A 20,215-nucleotide genomic window follows, 5' to 3' on the forward strand; every position below is an offset into this window, starting at 1 on the left:
CAGGTGCAGGGCCTTGAGGGACTCCCTGCACGTGAGGGGCCTGAAGCTCGAGCCCTGGGGTCACCGTGGACACAGTGGACATGTCCCTGTGTGGCTCCATGGGGGTGTGGCGCCTGTGGTCTGTCCTACTCTTCCCACTTACAAATGTACCAAGAACTGTGAAATGGTGCAAGGGGTTCTGCTTTGGCCAGTGGCCAGACGTTGCAAATCCAAGTATACGTGTGAAACGACTTCCCCTAACGAGGACGAGGAATTTACACAACGCTAAATCCGAGATGTTTCAGAGAGCGAGAAGGCTCCCCGGCGGGCTGCCCAGCCCCTGCTGCTGGCACTTTGGGCCAGACAACTGTCTGCTGGGGGCTGTCCTGAGCCCTGCAGGATGCCAAGCAGCACCTCATCCTCAGCTGTGACATCAAAGGCGGCTCCAGACATTGCCGAATGTCCCCTGGGGGTAAAACTGCCCCAGCCCCGCCGGCCCCCCCAGCAGCACTGCTCAAGGGTCACAGTTTCACTCGCTCTTTAAACGCCTGAACTGCATACTGAGGCCACACACAAGGCCCAGGAAGCACAGTGGGGCCCAGTGGGGCTGCTCTGGTCAGAGGCTCGCCCCCTCCGGAGGGTGTTCTTTCAGTGGGGTGCATCTTACCACCCCCATCCTAACCCTCCTTTGGCGGGCAGGAGCCCGACCAGAGGGGCGGGACTGACTCTGGGGCTGAGCCAGATGCCCGAGGCATCGGGCGCGACCAGGTCTGGTGAGCCCCTCCAAGGGGCCCCCAGCCTTGCCCGGCCCTGAGCAGATGTGTGGAGTCAGGTCGGCCTAAGACGACCAGCAATGACACGAGTCTCAGCACCCCACACAGCCTGGCCTCTCGAGATGGTGGGGCACCAGGTGGCCTCTCCGGGTTGGCTGGGACCCCACGGGAGCCCGGGTGGTGCTGGGAGTTTGGATGCTGGCCTTGTCAGCACTACTGAAGGCTGTCCTTCTTCCTGCCATTACCAGAAAGCTCTAGACTGTAGTCTCTGTTAGTAAACGTAGGTTTCAGAAGTTCTGTGAATCCTAAAATCCCTATTTCTAACCTCCTTAGGGAACAAACAATGAGACCACTTGGAGTTGAGGTTGAGGGTTACAATGAGGGCGGAAAGCAATGTGTACGCACATTTCTAGAACCAGGACATAGCTGGTTGGGGTCTCAAAGGTATCGAGGAGGCCAACAAGGAGCGGGTGCTGGAGGTTCTGCAGGATCCCAAGCTCGCGGGTGACCTGGTCGCGCTTCATCAGCTTCTTGTTCACAAACTTAGTGGCCACTGTGCGCTTGGTTCCCTTCTGATCACATCTCTTAACGACAGAGAACCTGCCTCTGGAAAACAGGTTGAGAAGATGATTTCAGAGGACTCTGAGTGTGTCACGGAGAAAAGGCTGTGACCCTGAATGGACCGGTTGTGGGGCAGCCTGCCCTGGCTGGCGACCCCAGCCCTGTCCACAGGCCCTGATCGCCCCGCTCACTCCACACAGGGGCTGTGGCCCCACTATGGTCCCGCTGAAGCCTGCCTGTGTCCCAGGCCCTGTGCTGTGTGACTCTGGCTCGCCTCCCTTGTGGAGGCTGACTCCATTTCCTCACCCTGTGTCTGGGCAGGCCACGTGAACTCCTCCGCCACTGAATGTGGGCAGAAGTGACACCATGAGACTCACCAGGCAGCTTCCACCTTTGCTCTCATGGAAAACTTTCACCATCATGTGAAAAAGCTTGGGAGGGACTACTTGGTGCCTCCTAGTCACCTGGCGCCCCCGCTTTATAAACAGAGTGTCTCCTGCTGTCATCTGCCTCTGACTTGTCACTGTAGGATGCCTATGTGGGGCAGGTAACTGGTCTCCAGTTCACGGTCTCTAGAGCTGCACTCAATGAACCACACCTGAGAAGCTTCAGATGCACCTTGCTTTGATGGGGGCGAGATCCTGGACCTCAAGCCCGAGCCTGCTGCCATGATGGGAGATTTGGGGGGGTGGGGGGGGGGGGCGGCAGGGAGTGTGAGGAATGTAAGTAAATCTGTGGCCAGGCGGCAGCTGCGGTGTGTTAAAGAGGGCCACTCCTTTGCTCCTCCTCCCATGCAGAGGCGGAGCCCTCTCTCCTCTCTTGAATCTGGGCTGGCCCGAGGCTGGTTCTGACCCACAGGACATGGAGAGAGCATGGCTGTTGATTTCAGAGGCTGGGCCTTAAGAGGCCTTGCGGCTTCTGCTTCCTCCAGCGCATGAGAAAGCCCAGGGTGAAAGCTGACGTGGAGAGGGCCCCATGGCCCAGGCGAGGCTGCAGGCATGGGCGTGAGATGTGGGCGTGCCAGCTGACTGAGCTCAGGAGAGACCAAGAGAGTAACTGCCCTGATGGGCACGTTGCGTGACGTGACAGATCACTGCTGCTCTGGGACAGCAAGCGCTGGTGTGCCTCGTGCGGCAACCTGACAGCTATGTTAGGCTGACACCTGGAGCCATGACACCTGGGAGGGCCACTGGAACATCAAGTGGCTGCTGCTGGGACAGCTGCTTGGAAAGTCTCCTGAGAGAGGCAAGCTCAACTGTCATGCTTTTTGACCTCCTTCCTGAGACATGGGTGATGTGGATTAGCACTGTGTGGATAGATGGCGAGCCGAGTCAGAAGGAGCCCGGGTCCTGAGGGTACGGCCCTGGGGTGGAGAGAAACAGCCCGCTCTGCTGAACGCCTCTCAGCTGTGCAGGCGTGCCCTGCCATTCCACCTAAACCCCTACACACAGCTGAAACCTGCGGACACGTCGGCCTTTCTCAACCGAGACCCCTTGCGAGAATGGAGACCTACAAGAAATGGTGTGAGGGACTCTTCTCCGAATTCCCCCAAGGATGGGACATAGCTAGACTCCTTGATGCACAGCAGAAAAGCTCACATTACATCAGTGGATGGCGTGTGGCATAGGCCTGAATTGTCTCTTGGACTTGAGCTGAAAACGTCGTCTTCACTTCCTCAGTGTTTAATATCTAAAGGCAATCACGGGGTACGTTTCAAACATAACATATAAGTTCCAATTGCTGGCAGAATACACCGTTTAACTTGGTCAACCTACCCTCACAGTCAACTACACCTTACACTCTGCTCTCTCGGAAGGGGCTCTGGGCTTTGGACCGTACCTGCCGAGCTCAGCCACCTCGCTGTAGAAGGAGTCAAAGTTGTCTTTCCAGGTCACCATGATCCCATCACTGCCTGGACCTGCAAGAAGAGCAGCACCTCCCCTGAGCTGGTTCATACGTGGCGCTTCTCAGGGAAGGAGTCTACAAGGCCTGTGCTGTCCAACTCGGCAGCCACATGCGGCCACTGAGCTCTGCGCTGTGGCTCATCGGGACGGAGACGTGCTGGAAGTGTAACATACACACTGCATGTTGGGACTTAGGAGGAAAAAAGATGCATTTGTGTGATAGAAACACACACACACTTCCTTTTCCGTTATTTTCCTGCTCGTGTCTCCGTGGTGGGACTAGCCCCGTATTTTCCTAAACTCCCTAAGCTTTCACATGTGATTTACTTAAAAAAATAAAACTCACATGTATAATTTCTGTGACATCTTTTAAAATTAGAACACCAGTGATTCTTTGCTCTCAAACTCAAGATTTTCTTTTTCTCTTGTGCCATGATACAAAAATCAGAGCTTCCTTTCTTTGACTAAACAAGGTTAAAATATAAGGGGTTAAAATATGTGGGATAAAAGGTCTAAGGCGATTCTGTCTGCTGTCTACACTCAGCGTGCTCCCAGACCGAATTCCCCTTTTAGTTCAGATTTTTATTCTCGCTCTTCGAAGTGGCTTCCCATATCTGGAGCAGATGCAGGATCAAGGAGAGGTCTCAGCAACGCTGTATTGCAGGGCTAGCCTTCTGTAAAATGACAGCTGGAAATTGATCGGTGCGTATTGTTGCTGAGCATCTGCATATGCAAAGTGCAACTATGGGAAACTTAAAAAGGCCTAAGACACGAGTTCTGCCTCCAGTAGCTCATGGTTTAGCTGAGGAGAGAGAACAAGGCCTTGCTGGGCAGATGGGAGAGCAAGAGTGTCACACTCAAGCAGCTGGGGTCCCACCATAGTCGCCCTGTGCTCAAGGATCAGGAGGACAAGCCCGGAAGGGCTGCCGTCAGGGTCTAAGGCATGGAGCCTTCACAGGCCTCAACCACACCCCCTCCTCCTTCCTCTCACTCCTGTTTCACATGAGACCAACTCAGAGCCAAAGTGTCAAAGGGATTATCGGATAAAAGCTGAATTGGATCCCAGAACGCGTTTTGAGTACTGAAAACACAGAATGCACCACAGGCTGGCAGCAGAGGCTCAGCGCCCAGTGGCCTCACTCAGAGGCCTTCATGGGGCACCTCCTCTGACCTCACAAGAGGTGAGATCACCTGCCCTGGGACATCCAGAGACCGTGGTCTGCGACTTGCAGCTCTCGTCTGGAACTCCCCCGAGTGACTAAGTGTCATATATTTCCAGCCGTGTCGCGTGTAGCGGGGACTCTGGACTTGAGATTCCCGGAAGATGGGCACCAGCCAGGGCTGCCACTTACCTAGAACCCTCAGACTGGCCGCACACGAAGCTGAGCCCATGTCATTCACAGCGATGCACGTGTAGAGGCCGTCGTCTTCTGTGGTCGCACCGACGATCTTCAGAGCGGCCTCTCCTAAGTCACTGCCGCACAACAATACATCAGCGTCAGAAAGGCTCAGCTCCCCCAGCGTGGCCCCCAACCTCTCCTTCTGGGTCACAGGAAAGTAGGAGCTCAAGTGCAGATGAGCAATTTCAAGTGGAATTTTAATTTTAGTTCCATGCCTGGTGTGAAAGGCTCCCTCATGGAAAGCGTCCAGTGAGGAAGGTAACTGAAGGAGGGACCACGTCCATCACAGCGGGACCAGCCTGTGAAACAAGAGGGCCTCCCTCACCTGTACGAGATGCTGTAGTGACCATCGTTGTTCAAGGTGTTGTGTTCAGGGCCCTTCCAGGTGATCGAGGCCTTGGGGCGGCCACAAACTCGACATCTCAGAACAACGGTCTCCCCTGTCTCACACGTGACCTCACTCAAGGGAATGACGAATTCCGGGGGAACTGCACGAGAGGGGTCAGTCACACGTCACTTGCAGCTCCCTCCCACGCCCAGGGCCTCCCCTCACACACAGGAGACCCACGCTGCTGCCCCGGCCCAGAGCACCGTTTCCCGAGGTTACATTCGACCCTGAGACCTGCCATCTTAAGACCAGAAGACAAAGGTACCAGAACTCACCGTCATAAATGTAGTTGGGATTGAGAAGCTGAAATGGAAAAAACACACAGGTGTTAATCAAAACCACGAGCTGTTTACACGTATATTACTTTCATTCCAGGGCTACAATTCCCATGGAAAGATGAGCAGAAATATGACCTGGATTGCCTGGGTACCAATCAAAACACACCATGTCTCCACCGCCTTTAAGAGCACCTGAAAGCTTCATGTCACATGAATTTGAGTGAGTTTTTTCCTTCCTACCCACAAACACAAAAATGCTGCTTAAATTTGGAGATGTCCATTTTTCTCCTCTATGGGCTGAGTCCAGCTGGTCCCTGGACCCCTTCCTTCTGCAGAATGGCCAGTGTCCTAACCCAGGGTCCTCGGATTCCCTTTGGGAGATATGTTCTTTTTCTCCAGGTAAAACCCCCACAGGTTTGAGGCAATCTGATGATAAAGGAGTAAAGCTGACAGAAGCAAGGGAATTTGCTGGAGCCAAGGAACCTGCAGCTCCACATCCAGTCACTTCCCCTGTGGTCCAGGCGGGACACGGAAGGAAGTCTGAGCCACAGCTGCCCTCACTGTCTGTTTCTGAGAACTCGTCTCTGCCTCCTCCGGGGGCCTAATGGTGTCCTTTGTGAGCCAGGCGCGCACTGGGTGAGTGTGCACATGTAAACCTGGTTCCATGGAACACACACAGCCTCCGCACAGCCCCACAGGGTCTGCTCGCAGGGCAGGGTGGTGGCGTGCTGGGAGGCGGCTCATCGCGTGTGCGGCCAGCCGATGCCTGAGGAGTGCGCGGCTCTCCGCCACCCCTCCCGCTGGCAGCCCCACCCCGAGGCCGCGGCCAGCTCACCTTCACAGATACCTTGTTGCTGAGTCCTTCCCGCGACTTCCGGTAACCATTCTCTAACTTGCCTTCCCGTTTGCCGTCTTTCTCTTTTTTCTCAGATTTTTTCCTTAAACGGAGTGCTGTGTGCCAAGATGTTGACTTCCTGGGGAGAATATAACACATCATTAGTGTTATGCCTCTCCAGGGTTCCATAATGAGCCCTGACAGCACTGGAGAAAGCTGATTGTTCCACGTATGTGGGTCAGGTGACTGAGGACACTTCAGAAACAGGGATCTCTGCTAACAACACCAGGAATCACTGCCTGTGATTCTCAACAACCAGGAGGTAAAACCAACACATTCTTTTTTAATATTAATCCTTAAAATTTGAATGCAAAATTTAAGGATTAAAATATACAGGTGCCTGTGATGGTTAATTTTATGGATCTTCACTGGGCCATTCATTGGATGCTCGGATATTTGGTCAGACATTATTCTGGGTGTTTCTGGATGAGATCAATGTTTTAACTGGTAGAGTAAAGCAGATTACCCTTCATATGGTGGTGGGCCTCAGCCAATCAGCTGAAGGCCTGACTAGAACAATAAGACCTGCAAAAGAGAATTCTCTAGCGGGTACCTTCGGACTTCATCGGCACCACTGGTTCTCCTGGGTCTCCAGCCTGCTGCCACAGTGCAGATTTAGACTTGCCAGTCTCCAGAGTCGCACAGTCCAATTGCTTATAATAAACCTCTTTCTACACACACACATACATCCTAGTGGTGCTATTTCTCTAGAGAACCCTGATAGAGGGCCTGTGAATATTTTTCGAGAAAACAAAATACAAAATGTGATTCTTGAGCAATGTACTAAAATGAAATATTTCTGTGTATCAAGTAGAAACAGAACAAGGGACTGCCACAGAAGTTAGGCTCTCTTAGCCTGAACTCAAGCCAGCAACCCTTGGGTGCAACCGCCGAACCCAGAGGCATGAGGTGGTGCTGGGATGCTGGCACATCCATCTGAGACCCATCTGAGGGCACAGCCATGCTTGGGGAGGAATGTGACTGCCGTCAGAGCCTCTGGGTCGGGGTTTTTGGGCTGAAGCCTTTGCAGACTTCAAAAATCACCAAGTCTTGGGGCCAGCCGGGTGGCGCGGTGGTTAAGTGCACACGTTCTGCTTTGGCAGCCCAGGGTTCACTGGTTCAGATGCCGGGTGCGGACATGGGACCACTTGGCAAGCCATGCTGTGGTAGGTGTCCTACATATAAAGTAGTGGAAGATGGGTATGGATGTTAGCTCAGGGCCAGTCTTCCTCAGCAAAAAGAGGAGGATTGGCAGCAGTTAGCTCAGGAATAATCTTCCTCAAAATAAATAAATAAAAAATCACCAAGTCTTGCCATGCTTCCACTCCCGGACGCCATGTGGCTGCCCTCTACCACAGCCAGAGAGATTCAGCAAAGGACAGAGTTTTTGAAACCAGCACTTGGGACTTAGTTTTCTTTAAAATAATGTTTAACGCAGTAAAATTGGTTTCAAGTTTTCTACTTGAAATTAACCTTCCAGAAGATATAAGGCACTGTGGTAATGGCAGCATACAGATCTGTAGCTGCAGCTCACACAATGAGTATCTTCACTGATGTACTCTGGTAACAATTTAAGGGTCCTTGGAAAGTCCTCACCACTCCCCCCTCAAGACCTCTGGGGACTAAATTATTGTCATGCTCTCTAGTGGCTTGAAAAAGCTGTGTGTTTGCAAGTGCAGGTTATTAAAAGAACCTGGTAGAGATGGACGGCCACCCCATCTTCACTTTGGGGTTCCACGTTGCGCTTAGAGCTGAACTTGAACTAAGTGACAACAGTGCTGCTCCCTCTCAATGGGCCTCACCCTCCTGGGGCCTCTGCGCCTCCTTTGTGCTCTGGCCCCTCTCCCCCTGGCCGCCTGCCCGGCACTCACTTGAGAGTCCCGTCGGGGTTCTCCATGATGACTGCACTGGTATGCCCCAGGACGAAGCCTGGAATCCAGCCCTCGGCTGCGGGGCACTGGTCAGTGGCGGCTCGGAACACCAGAAACATGTTCTGTTGATTGCTGGCCAGAATTTGAACGACCTCTCCTTGATAGACATTGATCTCATCCTCCTTCACTGCCGTGTAATCGTGTGTCACCAACATGGTGGAGATGTTGCTACTGCTGCTACTTTCACTCTGTAGGGGAAAGATGGAAAAAAAAGGCAGGGAGAAGCTGAAACAAGATCTGAGAACACAGACTCGCTGGTCAGTGTGTGCTGCGACACGGTGACCCAGAGCAGGGCTCACCCAACAGACATGGAGGCACTCCACTCCCTTCCCCCGCCCTCTTTAGTAACCTTGTGCCTCTTTTCCACTAAGTGAAAACCAAGGTGGCTCTAGACAACAATTCAGGAACAATCTAAGAGGTCAGCACAATGATGACACTTTCCTTTTGGAAGCTTTTTATTTAGTCCCATCTTCCTTGCAACCTCAAAGGAACAGCTCAGTCCTTATGTTCATGCCATGCTGGGTTACACCTACGTCACAGGAACGTCACTGTGACCATCATGCTCATTTTAAAGTGTTATTAAATCAAAAAGCCGCAAAGAGCAGTTCTGCAGCTGAGAGGTTAGACCATGGAGAAGCCCCAAAGTGGCCAGATAAAATGTTCACCGAGAAGGGACGTTCCAGGGTCATGCCAAGTTGCAGGCAGGCCTAAACGTTTCCCCCGCTTTTTCCTTCTAAAAGAAGAATGCAGAATACCTAAAAAGTAAATCAACTACTATTCTGCTCTTACGGGGAGCTGCTCTGCATTCTTTATGTGTCCCCCAGTGGGTGGCCCTCGTAGGAGCTTGCATGATTCAAGTGGCCCAAAGGCAGTGTTGCCATGGGAACACATCACACAGCATCACAGAAGAGCTGGGACACTACTGGGACTCACGCCCAGGAACAGACCCTCGCAGGGAAAGCCTGCCCCCACCTTACCCTGCAGCCCCAGTGGTACCCAAACGCCTCAGGTCCCCACTGTATCTTTATGTCCATCACAGTGACTGACACGTAGCAGGTACTCAGTGTTCAGCTAATGATGCACGATTGCTAAAGTAAAACACTGATAATTTCTTAAGCCCTCCTACCCAAGCCCACAAGTTGAGTGATGTTAGCTGGTGAGCAAAAAAAACACAAGTGGTAGTGTTTGTCCCAAGCTATCATTTACCAAGTGACTTCTGTGACCCAAGGGAGAGGAGAAAGTGGAGACCACTGCTGAGTCCTGAGCTACCTCTTGCCCCATCTCCTCTATCAACAGCTGGGGTGTGGGAAACGGCATCAGGTGCCCTGCTCCCGTTAGTCCTCAGAGACTTCCAGCAACCACGCTGTCTGGATGTTCAGGGATCCCCAGGACTCCAATGATGCTACTCTCTGCTAGGCTCTCGGATGCCTGGGGCAGGTCCTGGATTAGCGCAGATGCGACCCCCTAGATGTCAGACAGCCCTGGGCCACTGAGCTGGTGTCAGGTCACGCCGGAGCAGACAGCTGCCTGCTGTCCATGTGCCAGTGTGCTGGGAATCCTGGGGCCATGGCTCTGAATCTAGACTCACAGGGGAAATTTAACTACACACACTGGGGCTGCCAAGCTCTCGTTCCTGTCTCAGCTGAGGAGTCTGTTGATGTTCCTGCCCCTCACGAATGCTCCTGCTGTCCACGTTAGGCTTTAGCCTGTGGATACTCACTCAAACAATTTTATCCTTTTAGCACGTACATCTGTCTCTTGGTATCGGAGGGGGACTGGTTCTAGGATCCCTGTGGATGCCAACACCCAAAGATGCCCAAACCCTTCATCTAAAATGGCACACTACCCTTCCATATGCTGTAAATCCTCTCTAGATTTCTTATAACGCCTAATACTACGTAAATGCTATGTAAATAGTTGTTATACTGCATTGTTTAGGGAATAATGACAAGAAAAAACAGTCTGTATATTTTCAACAGATGCAACCAATGTAGGCCTTTTGATCCATGGCTGGTTAGCTCCTTGGACGTGGAACCCACAGGTACGGAGGTCCGGCTGTACTCTAGTATTCTGACTTATATAGCCACACCCAATAGTTTTGAGACTGCTAAGACAAATTTGCTAGAAAATGTAAACAAAAAACAATTTCTGTGGCACAGCTGCTTTCGGTAATACAGCATACCAGGCTTTGTTTCATAATTTGAGTATTTTGCCACAATAATAAAAGTATATATTTTCTGAACATGTGCCAGGCTAAGTATTAGGCATTTAAAATCTATCTTATTCAATGCTCACAGCCGCCTTGCCAGCAGGCACAAGCATCACTCCCTTACAGAAGGGGAGGTCAGGTATGTGCATGGGCCACTGGCCTGAGAGAAAGGAGGGCTGTTATTGCTGCCCAGGGGGGCAGGCGGGCACAGGGAGGTTGTGAGCCCACACTTGGCTGTGGTACAGTCACTGTCTGGGTTGACCCACATCCACTCCACTCCTGATCTGAGCAGAACTTTCCAGAAGGTGCCCATATAAAGGAAGGAGGAGGACCCAGGCTGTGGGTTAGGCACAGCTGCTTGGCTGTGGCTGCAGACAGCTCCAGGGGAGAGGTCAAGAAGGAAGGAGGCCATTGCTGACCCACCAGGGGGTAAGATGGCCCGAGTGGGCGGGAGCAGGGTACAGTTCCTTTTAACTGAAATACTTCAGAGTCCTAGAGGCCCAAAGCCCATTTTAGGCCTCTAGTGTCTTCCCAGGCAGCTAGGGCATCTCTCTAAGGCACTCTGACTCATCCAAAATACTGGCAACTCCCCTTTCCAGGTTCCCTGCCACATAAGAAAAACTGAGAGACAGAAATAAGAGGTAACTTCCCAACCTAAACCTTGTAGAACATGTGCCACCCGGACAGTGCCTGTGTCTCAGAGTGAGCATCCCGGGAGGAAGCCAGGAGGGCTGGTCTTCGTGACCACTCACTGTGTCCAGAGACCAGCACGGGGTTCTGCACTTGAGCAGCTGAGGGGTTCATTCTGCAGCACAGACCCTGAGAACTCCTTGGGCACTGTGGGCAGGAGTCCAGGCTAGGACGAGTTCAAGAGCTTCTCCCCGGCCGATTTCGGAGGGCTCTCAGCTGAAGGCCATGCCTGCATCCCGAGAAGCCAACTGGGAGCCGGCAGGCGGCATGACCAAAACCGAGCTCTGACGCTCACCCGAGCAGTTCAAATCTCAACGGGGGCCAAGCTGCTGTGCAGGACGCAGTAAGGCACCCATAACGGGGACGCCAGTGGCGGGGATGCCTGCCCCGAGCACTTAGTTTTGACAGTAAGACTCAAGGGTAAACAAATGTACTAGGATCCATTTCCTAATTTCTTCCTCTATTCAATATTAAGATTGAGTTTAACAAAATATATAACAAAAAATAGGAAGAAAAAATAAGGCCAAGTCAACCCAAATAAGGCATTAATAGAAGTACAGAGGGAAGAGAGAGACATGCAAAAGCCAGATTTCTTTTTTTTTTATAAAGAGAGACACAGACCCTTTTAGGGAAATGTATTTAAAAATTTACAAAGCGATCACATACTCTCATTAGAACAGTTCTACTCCCTCACACATGCCTTCAGGAAAATGTTACGGGTCAGGCCATCTGCCGTGTAGAAAACAGGTGGGTAGGACTGTGAGGAAGCCACAAAGTGGAGGAAAAACCCACCAGCAACCCTTCTGCGTGAGAATACAACGTCAGTGACAGCAGACCGCGGGGGAGGCTGCCCGGAGCGCCCCCTGCTGCACGGAACGCAGAACGCTCCCAGGCCCGCGCGCCCCGCCTCCGCCTCCCTCCGCCCCAGCTGCGCCCCCGCCCCGCCCCGGGTGCGGCCAGGCCGGTCTGCAGGCGCCTTAGGGTAGTCTCTCTCTTCCAGCGTGAGACTCGGGGGAAGCAAACACTTCCACTGGAGAGATTCCTTCCCCCCATTTTGTCAGCTTAGTTTGCTTTGAGTTGCTGTTGGAAGTTTTCTTGAGGCATTTTTTTTTTCAGATGAGTCAAAAACGCTGCAAAGATAATTTAAGGCATAAAAAAGCACAACCAAGCGATGAGCAAAAAGCTTAAAGTGTACAAGTTTCAATGTAAATAGGAGGTAGACAGCAAGGACACTGACCCCTCTAAAAACTGTATGAGAGGAAGGCAAGGTTAAAAAGGTAGTTCCAAGATAATCTGCTGGTCGGAAAACGAAACAGACTTAAAGATGCGTTCAAAAGGTTAAGGATTTGCTTTCTCGTATTAAGGAGACACACACAAAGCAAGGAGTGAGTTAGTAGAGACGAGAGCACGCTGTCCGCCCGGAGCAGAGAGGTTAGAAGGCGTTTGTGTCAGCTCCATGCTGGGCGCCCGTCCAGGCCTGCGGGTTGCGGGGACACACGCAGCTACACGTGTGTCTACTCGGTGAGTGCACAGGGAGGCCGGAAGAGTTGAGTATCGCAGCGCAGCACCGGAGAGCCAGGAGTTAGTAGGAGAGCGAGGCGGCCGGGAGGTTTAGAAGAGCTGGCGGGACAGAGGCAGCGGGGCGGGCGGGCGGCGGCCGCCGGGCGTTCTTACCCCATTGCTCTGGGTGGACTGCACGGACTGCTCGCTGGCCGAGGAGCACGTGCTCATGCGGTCCGTGTCCTTGCTGGGGGCCGCGTGGCGGTGCGCCTGCCGCTGGAGGGAGTCACTGTCCCCCGGGAAAGTGAAGGAGCCCGGCCGGCTGGCGGGGGAGGCAGGGATAGAGCTCCAGAAGGAGCCCCCCTTCTGCAGGGGGCTGCTGGGGGGAAAGGGCTCCTTGCCAAATGGAGAAGGGAACGCGGTGGAGAGAGGAGAGTTCAGAGGCGAGATGGCCCCGGGCCTGGGCTTCCCCAGGGGCAGGGAGCCCAGGCCACTCCGAGAGCGGCTGTCCTCCGGGTTGGCCCGCGCTTCCTTGGCGTTTCCCTCCGGGCTTGCGCCTGCAGCATTTCCGGCAGATTTCCTGGGGCTCTCAATCACCTTCATCTTGGGGATCTGCTCTGCTTCTCTCTCAGGACCTTCGGACTCTCCGCTGGGGGGGTGCCTGCCGCACTGGCCGGGGCCAGCCTCCAGGGCGGGGCCGCTGCTGGGAGGAGGCAGTGAAGGGCCGAGAGTGGACATACCTGACATCTTGTCTGCCTCTGCCTGGCTGGAGGCTGCAGAGGAGACCAGCACGGGGGAGTGGTGTCTGACAGGCTGGGGGATCCGGGAGGGTCTGCTTCTGCTCGAGCTGGGGAGGCCACTGCAGCTGCTGGGGCCGCCACTGTGGTTGCTGGGGCCGCTGCTGGGGGCCCCACCACTTGCGCTGCCCCCACCGCTGCCCCCGCTGCCGCCGCCCCCGCTGTGGTTCCTCTGATACTCGATTGGTGATGTCAAGGCTGTAAAACAGTGAGAGACAGTAGAAGAGATTCAGTCCTAGGGTAATCCACCAACGTCTAATCATCATGACCTACAAACAAACAGCGGTCCTGGAGGCAGCCAAGGACACCATCTATCAGCAAAGGAAAAGGTCCTGTACTCTCCTGTTTGTGAACAGAGCTAAATTGACTCCATCAAGGGATATGTGTGTGTGTATGTGGGAGGCCAAGGGAGCAGAAGTGCAGAGAGAATGAGCATGAGGCTGGGGAGCAAGCAGAGACACAGCATCCCTGCCAAAAAAGAGTCGGATCAGCCCAGAGCATCCCAGGCCAGTGTCAAGGGCAGGCCCAGCACACTGCTAGGGGACACTGAGCTGGGTCTCCACAGGTATCAGCTGGCTCCCACGCGGTGGGAAAGTTTAGCCCAGCAGCTGCAAAGGTATTCTTTAAACCAGAGAGCAGTTAGGCAAAGAAGAATCTGGCTGGGAGCTGAGCAAGCCTGCGATCATCCTGCATGGAGGCGGTGTTAGGGACCACCTCTGTTTTGCAGATTGGACATGAGAGACAAGGGAAAGTAGAGGGCTCCACCAAGACCCTGTGGGTCATGAAGCTGCCCCATCTCTCAACTTTAGTGATTTAGTTTGTTACATAACCATCTGCAGGAAACATGCCAAATAAGATACATGAAAACAATAATGCAGATTCTTAAAGTGTTAAAACCTTTGAGAAATCCAACAATCAGGCGTAGCCCCTTTCTGCCTGGGAGGCATTAGGCCTGCGTGAGAAAGCATCCTGGAGCCAAACGACATTTTACAAACTCAGTGTTGGCCACAGCTAACGGGAGAGAGAGAAGGGGCTAACATGCCTAGAGCTCCTGCTCCATTCCTGATCTCGTCCAACTCTCTGGAAGAGGCATTTATCATCATTACCTAGACTGAGTGTCCAGTAAACTTTAACAGCACGGCCTACTCATGCTTGCAATTTGGGAGGCAGTTCATTTTATTTTAAAAAAGATGATGGTAAAAGTTTAGAGATTTCCCAATAGTTACACGCTATGGATTGGCATTTAATGCACCACTTAAGAACAGCATATTTAAAGAGATGTGCACTTGCTTACTGTCATAGGAGCAAAACCTTTTTCTACACGCACAGGAACTGTCCCGGACCCTCACCAGTTCCACGGGTCCACTTCTCACTGCAAATGTAAAGAGTGATCAGTCTACAGTTTGGACAGGGGCTGGGAGTTCACACCCAGGCAGCTGATGACCACTCGGCCAAAAATGCCACGTGACCCTGGCTTTTCACTGAGTGCCTATGTTCCTGGTTCTTGAATGTCGTGAGAGGTGTAAAGGTGGTTTTATGGTGACAGAGAAACTACAACATCCTACACCACTGGGGTATAGACACAGAACATGGACACGGAGAAAAGGACAAAGAAAAGCCGTTAAGTGAGGATTTAGCTTCCAAGTGAAATCTTGAAGCTCTTCAACAATCACCAAATTAAACCCACAGTCAAGCCAGCCATCACAGAGAGAAGCAGGGAGTTTCAGGTCATGGATACAATGAGTCAAAGAAACGATCTGCAACGTAAGGTCAGTATGATCACTCTCCTTGGGCAGAAGATATCCCTCTAAGGTATTTTGCAGCTCCTCTGTAATCACTCATGTCATGGAAGCTGGGAAGGAAAAAAAAAAATACGCCTTGTGTTTTAATGGAGGAGGGAGGTGTGGATGTGTGATGAACTGCACACAAATTTTAAAGCTGCAGGAGAGATCGTCTCCAACATCTTTGGCGAGTTCTATCTGCTGCCTTAGTTATTCTCATGCATTCCTTTCCTAGGACAGGGCTCTGATGCACACATGGTGCGAGAGACTGTGTGGGACAGGATGGAGCAGTATGGTGGTGAGGGCACACGCCCAAGAGCCAGGGAGCCCGCTTGGAATTCTGACTGCCATCAACAATTTGTGGGACTCTGAGGAAATTACTAGTCCACTCTGTGCCTCAGCTTCCTCATCTGTAAAATGGGAATAACAGTAGTAATTGCCACATAGAGTCATTGTGAAGATGAAATGAGGAAATATATGGACAATATTTAGAACAGGGCCTGATACACAGTAAGTGCTAAATAAGGCCTGTTCTTACTATCAGTATGTAATAGGAGAGAGAAAAGAAATAGAAATAGAAATGTGTACATTAGGGAAAGAAAACACATGCCAGTAACAGAACACACATTACCATTTAAAAAATTGCGCTGGTTTTCTAAAATTTGGTTGATTTCATGGATCCATGTTTGCCGGACACTTGGACTGGATGAATGCAAAACGAATGTCTCCACCACGTCACCCGTCCTTGATGTCAGAGCAAATTTACAGGGATCATTTTCCACATTTTCCTCCAGGCAAAGGCAACTCACCTTGAAAAAATTAAAGCATTTATTTATAACAGCCAAGCTGAGTGTGGAAGCAACGAAAGTGTCCATCGACGGATGGATGGATAAACAAAATGTGGCAGATACATTCAATAGAGTATTACTCAGCCTTAAAAAGGAAAGACAGTCTGACACATGCTACAACATGGATGAACCTTGAGGACATTATGCTTAGTGAAGTCAGTCAGTCACAAAAGGACAAAGGCTGTTATGATTTCACTCAGATGAGGTCCTTGAGTAGCCAAATTCATAGAGACAGAAGGTAGAATGGCAGCTGCCAGGGCTGGGGGGAGGGGGAGGGGGAGGGGGGGCAGTATGTAACAAGCATGCAGTTTCAGTTCTGCAGGTTGAACAGAGTCGTGAAGATGGATGGGGGTGATGGTTGCACAACACTGTGAATGTACTTAATGCCACTGAGCTGCACACTTAAATATGGTTAGGATGGTAAGTTTTATGTGTATTTTACTACAAAAAAATTAAAGTACATTTATTCCCACTGGTCAACTGCAAAGTAAAATTCACCCTATGTCAAAATTGAAGCAACCACTTTTTAATTAAGCTGCTTTTTTTTTTGAGGAAGATTAGCTCTGCGCTAATATCCGCTGCCAATCCTCTCTCTCTCTTTTTGTTTTTTGCTGAGGAAGATTGGCCCTGAGCTAACATCTGTGCCCATCTTCTTCTATTTTATACGTGGGACGCCTGCCACAGCATGGCTTGGTAAGTGGTACATAGGTCTGCGCCCAGGATCTGAACTGGTGAACCCTGAGCCACTGAAGCAGAGCGTGTGAACTTCACTGCTGTGCCACTGGGCCGGCCCCAGTTAAGTTGTTATTCTTACTGCTTCAGAAATCATTTTCTTGAAGCTTTTCAATGACTCTTTTACCTCAGGTTCATGGGGATTACCAGGAGTTTAACTAAGAGCCTGAATAACTAACTAGAAATGTGGGCCTGGGATTACCTGTTTTCCCATCATTTCCTATATGATGACCTAATGTTTATCCCTTACTTCACTGCCCCAGGAATAACATGAAACCATTTAAAACCTCGAATATTAACATAATTGTGTTCTGAAGTTATATTTGTCATCACATCTAAACTACATAAAAGAATTTTATAGAAGCAGGATATGTAAAACAATGTATCAAGGGAATGTCTATGGTGATGGACTTTCTGTCTAGAGACTTGTGAGAAGTTCAGGTGACGGGTGGGGGTGCAGTGATGATCAGGGAGGGGCCTCAAATGGCCAGGCGGGAGGGGCTGGAGGATGGTGTGAGACAGGAGGGCCTGTGGCCCAGCGTCGTGCAGCCTGGCTCTGAGGCCTCCCCAGGCTCTGGTGGGCAGAAGACCCTTCCCCAGCCTGAGGAAGCCCAAGTGGGGAGCCGGATGGAAGAAGGCACAGTGTCCTGCCTGTGAACTGAGGTCTCAGGACTCAGAGGGCCTAAGAGGTTCCCTGCTCCTGTCCCTAATGGGGACCCTGGCAGCTTAGGGCAGGAGGCCCTAACGCAGGGAAGCACATCTCCCTTCTTACCTTGGAGCCTGCACAGCTGCAGAGGTGGAGGAGCTGGGGGGGGGTGGGCAGGCTGCTGGGACCTCAGGCCTCCTTCTCTGCTTTTCTCTATGTCACCCTTAGTTTGTCCCCTTTACAGAACTCGGGGCCATTTGCAATATTTTGTCTGTTTACTTATTTGTCCTTCTCTTCCAACAGAAAGCAAGCTACCCCAGGCACAGACTGCCTGTCTTGTCCAGCCCTGCAGCCCGTGCCTAGCACTGAGTGCACAGCAAGTCCTTGTTAAACAGAGGAAAAGATGACAACACCCGCCAAGCTGTCTGCTCTCGTCTTTGAGCAATACTCCAAATCTGTGCCTCTGAGCTTAAACTGAGTTGCACACAGTCCCGAGGTGGTGAGGCACAAATCTAAGGAAGCCAAGGTCTCCTCATCATGAACAGGAATGGCTGTGGTCAAGCGAGACGTGTGCGAGACATCAGCAACGTGAGAATACAGACAGCGGAGGCATGGAGCGGATTTAAAGTTCGGAAGTGTATTAAAGAATTCTCTAAATATTTAGTAAACGAAGGATCTGAACATGTCATCGCTGAAAAGGAAATAGTCTATCAGCATGATGGGCGCGTCAGGACGTGAGAAAACACGGGAGCACGCGTTACCTTGATGCTGTTCTTAAACAGGAATCCCGGCAGGGAGAAGCCCTTTTTTTTATCAAGTGGTTCGCTGAAAATGACGATCTGCTCGAAGAGGAAAACCCGCCTCTCTTTGCAGCGAGGCAGAAGGCCCGTGTCTTGGTCTGTGACCAAGAATGTGTCCTGCAAGAGCAGCTTGCCCTGGGCAACAATTTTACCCTAGAAAGGGGGCAAAGGAAGAGGAGAGGAAAACAGTGCATTCTAAGTTAAGATATCTGAAGTTCTGTTTTCTTTCTTATTCCCATAGAATAAGATATTTTTCTTCTATTAATTTATAGAGCTTAAAAATTTCTTTTATTGTAATGAGTTCTTAGCCCCAAATAGACTAATTACCTAAATAAGATTCTTGCCAACCTCTGTATAAATCACTGGCCTCAGTTACAATCAAAGACTGACAGTGGATCTAGTGCCCAGTTCGCTCGGGAACAGTGGTTCTCAAGGTGCAGTTCCTGGACCAGCGTCTGCAACCCCCAGGAGGACCCAATGAGAGATGCACAGGATCCTGCGTTTTCAGAAGCCCTCCAGGAGATTCTGCATGTGCTTTTTTTCAGAACCACAGCACCAGAACTTTAAACACTACTTCCCTAAGCAAAACAGTAGGCAGGAAGTAAAAACTTCTCTCATTTTCTTATTCAATAGTTAAAAAAAAAAGATTCTGGTTCTGAGTATCTTCAGGATACCAATAGATAATATGTAATATGAATAGTCTGGCAAACTCAGAAAAGTCTGTTAGATCAACGATGAACACAGTGACGCTGAAGTCAAGCTCCCAGGTGGGTCAGATGGGCAGGCCCTCCAGCTTCCCACTCCCCGCCAGGAAAGGAAACCCCGCTGTTACAGCAGCAGAGGGCCCCAGTGACAAGGCAGAGTCCTGCCTGTTTCGGCTACCAGGCGCTGGGCTCTGAGTGGGGGAAGGCCCTCAAAAAGCAAATCAAATGCACTGAAAGAAGCTGAAAGGAACTACCAATCAGGCTGAAGTACACTGAGAGACGACAGAAAACCACGCAAAAAGGATGAGCTTTCTACACGAGGAGATAAATAACCCAAGACAAAAGGAAGTGACGGCAGCCAGAGGGGCGAGTTTAAAGAGGAGCAGCGCATTACGTCAAAGCCTTGCAGCCGCCCGACGTTCATCATGTCGTTGCAGCGCTTGGGTACGATGCACATGACTTCCACGGCTCTCTGCAGTGGGGGGAGCAGAGTGAGTGGTCAGCTTCTCTGGGGAAAAGCCGGTGCGCCAACCCTCAAACACACCTCCAGGTCCAGCCCTCCATGTGTGGGGCACGTCCAGGTCATGGAAAAATTGGCCATCCCCCTCTGCGCGACCCTCCCAGGGACAAGCTGCTCAGGAGACACACGGGGATTAAGGGAGGAGCCGGGGGCAGCCTGGGGGGCCCAGCTCCCGGGATGCACGTACCTCTAGTTCTGACGTATCCAGGCTAGCTTTCCTGGAATACTTGAGGAAGTCCTGTGTGGAAATGGAGAGAAGAACACGCTAAGGATGACGACCGTGACAGCAGCTAACCGTTCCCTTGCTCTCGCTCACGATGCACCCGGCATGCGCTGAGCACTTTACTTCTATTTTCTCATTTTTTCCTCCCAGTAACACAACAAAAAGGTATCCTTAAATGGATTTCCAGCTGCAGTAGGGCAAAGTCAATGGGATCTACTTAAGCAGGCAATGGCTCCTGCTCTACTCCAAAACCAGCTCGTGCCTCTCTTTCTAGCCAGGTTCTCAGTTTTATGTATGAAGGGCTCTCCAGACATTTGAACAGTTGCTTTCATCACGGAAAAATGTGTGCTTCTGCCTTAGTCGTGCTTAGGAATTTCAATCAATCAAGGGCCATTGCTGAGCCAACAGAGAAACAGGCAGGGATTAAAATTTTAATTTTATGCGATGCTCTAAGAAGATCAGAAAATATCTAAGGTCGCTAGAGCTGCAGAGAAATCATTAGTATTCAAAGATCTGCGGTGGGGAGAAAAGTTCACTTTAACTGACATTTTGATTCAGAACTTGATGTAAAGGAAAATAGTGTAAGGTGTCATATTAAATTTTTAAAAATTTACTCTAGAATATTTAACATCAGAAATAACAAGACTGCTTTATAC

General features: G+C 51.2%; 1 protein-coding gene across 5 annotated transcripts in view; it reads right to left on the reverse strand.

The window, feature by feature from the left end:
* The window catches only part of TRIO (trio Rho guanine nucleotide exchange factor), a 355,799-nt gene that overhangs the window by 4,410 nt on the left and 331,174 nt on the right, over window positions 1–20,215 (reverse strand). For 4 of the 5 annotated variants that reach the window (XM_046672288.1, XM_046672289.1, XM_046672290.1 and 1 more), the window contains 12 exons: window positions 19,524–19,574; window positions 19,211–19,288; window positions 18,074–18,265; window positions 15,718–15,895; window positions 12,683–13,503; window positions 8,050–8,297; window positions 6,119–6,257; window positions 5,281–5,308; window positions 4,943–5,105; window positions 4,570–4,691; window positions 3,153–3,231; window positions 1,158–1,358 (listed from right to left, as the gene is read on the reverse strand). In XM_046672288.1, the coding sequence (XP_046528244.1) occupies window positions 1,158–1,358; window positions 3,153–3,231; window positions 4,570–4,691; window positions 4,943–5,105; window positions 5,281–5,308; window positions 6,119–6,257; window positions 8,050–8,297; window positions 12,683–13,503; window positions 15,718–15,895; window positions 18,074–18,265; window positions 19,211–19,288; window positions 19,524–19,574 (2,300 nt within the window). The remainder of the gene's footprint in view (window positions 1–1,157; window positions 1,359–3,152; window positions 3,232–4,569; window positions 4,692–4,942; window positions 5,106–5,280; window positions 5,309–6,118; window positions 6,258–8,049; window positions 8,298–12,682; window positions 13,504–15,717; window positions 15,896–18,073; window positions 18,266–19,210; window positions 19,289–19,523; window positions 19,575–20,215) is intronic. The other variant, XM_046672292.1, reaches the window with a different exon arrangement.

The sequence above is a fragment of the Equus quagga genome, chromosome 9 (assembly GCF_021613505.1).
Source record: "Equus quagga isolate Etosha38 chromosome 9, UCLA_HA_Equagga_1.0, whole genome shotgun sequence".
Lineage (NCBI taxonomy): Eukaryota > Metazoa > Chordata > Mammalia > Perissodactyla > Equidae > Equus > Equus quagga.